Below are 5273 nucleotides of genomic sequence, written 5' to 3'. Positions count from 1 at the left end.
TTTCAGGTGCACCCAGACCCACCAGTCCCAATGTTGTCTCGGCACTGCAAAATGAGGAACTACGGGGTGTCGCTTACAGGTAGGAAATTGTACTTAATAATAAAATGAGGAACTAGTGAGACGGCCAAGATGACTAGATAGGATTTTCAAGATACTTCATTTCTTGAAAATAAAGTATTTGTATAGGCAATGACTTTATATATAGATACTGAAATAGAAATCTTTATATGTACAAAACAAAAACAAGAAACAATGTGGTGATCTCTAAACTCCCTACAATCCGCATAATTTTTGACTAATTATTTCTATTTTAGAACAGAAGACAACAAATTTGTTATTTAGTAATAGTCACATTACAACTGTATGTAATGGGATTTTTTTTCATGGCTGTCTCATGAAGTGTGTAAAATTAAAATGGAGGATTTGTTCCTAAACTTTTTTCTATTGATCAAACACCATTTAGTTGCAAATAACTTTTCACTGTCATATTTTACTAGTGTGGTAGAATCCTTTGTTACATTATTTTTGTAGAAAATAAGTTATCTTGGTTCCACAGGCTGCCAGATCGCTCACTTCTTACACGCCGGTTTCACAACCCAAGGTTGTCAGATGCCATCCAAAATCAGCATCTTCGTTATGCCTCCTACACTGTGCCAACAGGACTCCAGGGAGAGGACAATCGTTATGCCGTAATACCTCCATATGGGCCACGTTCTGGCCACTGGGCCAGGAATGCCCGAGGTGGAGGGGAAGGTGGGGAGGATGTTTGGTCTGCTGAGAAGATTTTGCCACATGGGACACTTCAGAATTTGTCAAAGTGGTCTATGTACAGAGAAGACGGAATGTTAGAGGGCTATTCACCAACTCCTAGCATTATGGATAGACACCCTGAGGTTCTGGACTGGACTCCTGGCAGAGACAGAGTACCAGGTCAAAGCTGGTATGACAAGGTAATGTCTAGTTTATCAGTTCATGTGAAAAATAATTGAGATAACCCGTTTTTGATGACTTTCTCCTAATTTATCCTAATTATTGCATATTGTATTTTAAACCAGTTCTGTTGACAATTTTCTGCATGAATATTTTGGTCTAATTTAGTGCTAAATGTGTATGTGTCCAGATCTTCTCTATTATAAGCATGCCCACAACAGGTCATAGGGTTCAACGCTGGGCAGAGGGAATGGAAGACATGACACAACTCCCGTGAGCACCACCACTCAGAACAAACACAACTACTCTTTCACTCTTGTCACACTTTTTTTTTTTCTAGTTTTGTAAATTTTTGTTGAAAAAAGGTCAAATGCAAAATAAGTAGGTACAAGTCTGAGTGTTTTTTTTATTCAAGCCTTACCATTTTCCTTGCTAGATATGATGATGTTTTTTCAAAACTTAGGATAATATTCCAGTCTGCTGCTCTGCTCTGTTTTAATAAAATGTGGCACCTGCGTAACAGAACTTAAATCTCTTCAGTCAATGTAAAACCCTTAATTATATTCTATATTTGTGCCATTTCAACAACAGTTTTTAAGAATTCAAAAAGACCTTGATTATCTTTAAAAATTAATGAACACTGGATTTCAGTGTGTGCCAATATGTGCTCAGTGGATTTATTTAATTTCCTCTGTTTAATTTCAGTGAGCTGAATGAGACCACAGTTCTGATGAACCTGAAGAAACGCTTTGATCACGAACTTGTATATGTATGCTGAGAGTCTAATATGCAAATTAAGTATCTAATATAATCAAATGTCACAGACGCTGCCAGCTCTGTGAATTAATTTACTTTCCCTGTTCCTCCTCACTTTTTGTTTCTTTTTCTCAGACGTACATAGGCAGCATCCTTGTGTCTGTGAACCCCTACAAGTTGCTCAACATTTACGGCACAGACATGGTTCTTCAGTATGAAGGCCACGGTTTACGTGACAATCCTCCGTAAGGCCTTGAAGTGTTCGTGTTCATGTGGATGCGTTTGCCAAACCATTTAAAGCCTGAACCTTTTACCCAGAACAAACTGTCAGTCAGTTAGGGACTTTGATCATTTAAAATGTGTTGCCAGACAAGCATTAAAAAACCTGATCATTTTATATTATCATGTTTAATTTATTGATCTATGTTTGTGTCATTAGTTGAAGAAAAGTCAAAAGCAGAGTAAAAACAAGTCAAACGAGTGCTTTTTAACTCAGGATTAAACATCAGTTTGTTTGTTTTTTAACATCTACCTTTATGCATATTTGTTTGCAATTATACTTTTGTTATATGCATGTCCTCATTTGTTGTGTTGTGCTCATATATGTAGTATCATGGTAAGCAGAAGTGTAAATGTTAACACTTTTTGTGAAAGGCTAGTGTTGCATTGGAGCTAGGTGGTTGCCTAGGATAGTTTTGTCATTCATTTACCCAAAATGTCCTTAGGAAACCGTATGTAAGTGACTGGCCTGTGAACAAGTATTAATTAAAATAATTTATTCTGTTACAGTCATCTCTTTGCCATTGCTAATCTCTCATACACAACCATGATGGATGCCAAAAAGGACCAGTGTATTGTAATCAGGTATGAAATACTCTTTCTGTTACTGCTGATACTCCTGTTTCTTTATCACCAGAACTTGGACAGAAGAAAGTCAGATTTTAAAACTGAAAGACGCAGTTTAATACTTGTGGATTTTTTTAATACCCATGTTCTTGTAGCAATTCTTCTGTATAGAGTGGCTAAATCACTAAACTCTAGTAGTGACAATGTGTATATATGATAACATGAATTATTCAATTCATTTTCAATTCAGTTTATTTATACAGTGCCAGTTCACAACAAGGTTGTCTCAGGGCACTGAAAAGAAACATTCACATACATAGAAAAGCCAATTAGTAAAGTTCTCTATCTAAGGAAGCCAGCAGACTCGTTGAATCTTCACGTCGTCGCAGTCTCTCATCCTGAGCAAGCACAATGGCAACAGTGGAAAGGAAAAATTCCCTTTTAACAGGAAGAAACCTCCAGCAGAACCAGGCTCAGGACAATCTGCTTTGACTGGCTAGTTTGAGAGGACAGGAAGGAGAAGCAAACAAACACAGAATGGCAGGTCCAGATGTTAGTCCAGAACTAGGTTGTTGAGCGATTTGTAGGTTAGAAGTAAGATTTTGAATTCAATTCTGAATTTAACGGAGCCAATGGAGAGAAACTAAAACTGGAGAGATATGATCTCTCCCACTAACTCCAGTTAAGAGGAAGTTAAGAGGAAGCAGCGTTTTGGATCAACTGAAGATGTTTTAAAGAAGTATTTGAACACACAGATAACAAACCATTGCAATAGTCCAGTCTAGACATGACAAACGCATGAACCAGTTTGTCTACACATTTTTAGATGAGATGTTCCTAATTTTAGTGATATTACGCAGGTGGAGGAAAGCAGTTTTGGTAACATTTTTAATATGGGAGTTAAAGGACATGTCCTGATCAAAAATAACACCAAGGTTTTTAACTTTTGAACTGGAGCCAGATTAATGCCATCCAGAGAAAGTGAAAGATTGAAAAATTTATTCCTAAGATGCTCAGGTCCAAAAACTAAAACCTCAGTCTTGTCTGAGTTTTAAAGCAGAAAATTAAAGGTCACCCAGGTTTTTATGTCTTTAAGACATGCTTGTAGTCTAAGTAACTGATTGGATTCATTGGGTTTCATGGACAAATATAACTGTGTATCATCAGCATAACAATTAAAATTTATCTCATGCTGTTTAATAACTTTACCTAATGGAAACATATACAAGGTAAAGAGTTATTATTATCAACATTGTCAAAATAAAATGTTATAATATTGTCAGTTCTTATTCATTAATGGGACATGTTAAAGTGACAGTTTAGATCTTTTGAATGGGATTCTGCAGAAATATTTTGAACAACTAATATCTTACCTGTTGTAGATAGCTATTTGAAAGACCTCAGTTTGGACAAAAGGGTTTAATTCTGACTGAATTGATGAGAAAACGTCTGGTCCAAGCAGGACTAAAAGCTAAGTGGATTACACCAGTCTCTGAAATGAGCAGTTCATGCAAACATTATTTTATAAACTTTTACAACAGTTAATTTCACATTACTTGCATTTTTACACAAAGATTTGTGGTTCTTTGCAAATGTACATATCATCAACATTAAGCTATAGCTCTTCCTGTGCAGCCTGAGGCACTTCTGGTAAAAATGTAATAGTTATTTTAGATTAAAAGTGTATTGTGAAATTAACAGCAGAGTAAAGGTTTATAAAATAGTATTTGCATAAGTCACAATTAATCTTTTGAGATTGGAGTTGTTTTTAAATTGTATCAACTTTGTTCTGACTATCCATTAGTTTGTCAGTCTAGAGTTACTTATATTTCTCCGAACTGACATCATTCAAAGTGAGTTATCTACAACAGGTAACCTATTATTTATTCATAACCTTTTCACTCCCAAACATCTAAACTATCCCTTTAAGGCTTGTTTTTGTGTCAGCTTGCTGTGTATTTGGTTACCTTTTTATTACCTTTTTTCTTTATATATACTTTTATGCAATGATGATTTCAAAACTGATTTCTAATCTTCCGACATTTGCATTTGGAAGGTTGAATGAATGAATGAATTTTCACTGCCATTATTCTACCATAAGAATGACAAACCTTCCAAAAAATAAATTAGGACTAATTTGAGAAAGTGTTGTTTTTATTTTATTTTAATCAAAATACAGACGTTGCAACAATTCCCAAGTTTATTGAAAATGACAACTTGGTGTCATAACGAAAAAGTTTCCTTGACATATATTAGGAAAAGCTGTGAGCTGTAAAATTATGTTCTTATTTTTCTTATTCCAGTGGAGAAAGTGGGGCAGGAAAGACTGAAGCCACTAAACTGATCCTGCGTTACCTGACAGCCATACATCACAAACGCAATGTCACACAACAGGTATGTACCCAGTGAATGCACCTGCAGACTATAAAGTTTATAGTGGCAGTTTAAACTCGTTTTTTTGTTTCTTATTTCCACCTCGGCCACATACCTACCATCGTCTTTCAGATACAGGTAAAGTGTTGTGCTCTAATGAAAAGCAGCATTGCTGTTGGTACAGTAATGTCCTTGGTAACATTTCTGTGTGATTATTGGTCAGATCCTGGAAGCCACACCCCTTCTGGAGTCTTTTGGAAATGCCAAAACCGTACGCAATGACAACTCTTCACGCTTTGGCAAATATACGCAGATCTACATGGAGGAGTGAGTATTTAAAACTTGCACTAATGTTTGTAGTACTTTGT

General features: G+C 35.9%; 1 protein-coding gene across 1 annotated transcript in view; it reads left to right on the top strand.

Annotated features, from left to right (window-relative positions):
* The first annotated feature begins 875 nt into the window (after positions 1-875).
* Positions 876-5273, top strand: part of LOC119422457 (unconventional myosin-XV-like) — a 78563-nt gene continuing 74165 nt past the window's right edge. Inside the window, exons 1-6 of the mRNA XM_037689830.1 lie at positions 876-950; positions 1822-1931; positions 2476-2550; positions 4836-4926; positions 5038-5043; positions 5129-5232. Of these exons, the coding sequence (XP_037545758.1) occupies positions 876-950; positions 1822-1931; positions 2476-2550; positions 4836-4926; positions 5038-5043; positions 5129-5232 (461 nt within the window). The remainder of the gene's footprint in view (positions 951-1821; positions 1932-2475; positions 2551-4835; positions 4927-5037; positions 5044-5128; positions 5233-5273) is intronic.

The sequence above is a fragment of the Nematolebias whitei genome, chromosome 16, assembly GCF_014905685.2.
Source record: "Nematolebias whitei isolate Nwh7 chromosome 16, NemWhi1, whole genome shotgun sequence".
Taxonomy (NCBI): Eukaryota; Metazoa; Chordata; class Actinopteri; order Cyprinodontiformes; family Rivulidae; genus Nematolebias; species Nematolebias whitei.
Note: the sequence above shows the minus strand (reverse complement) of the source record. Positions and strands in the feature narration are given on the sequence as shown.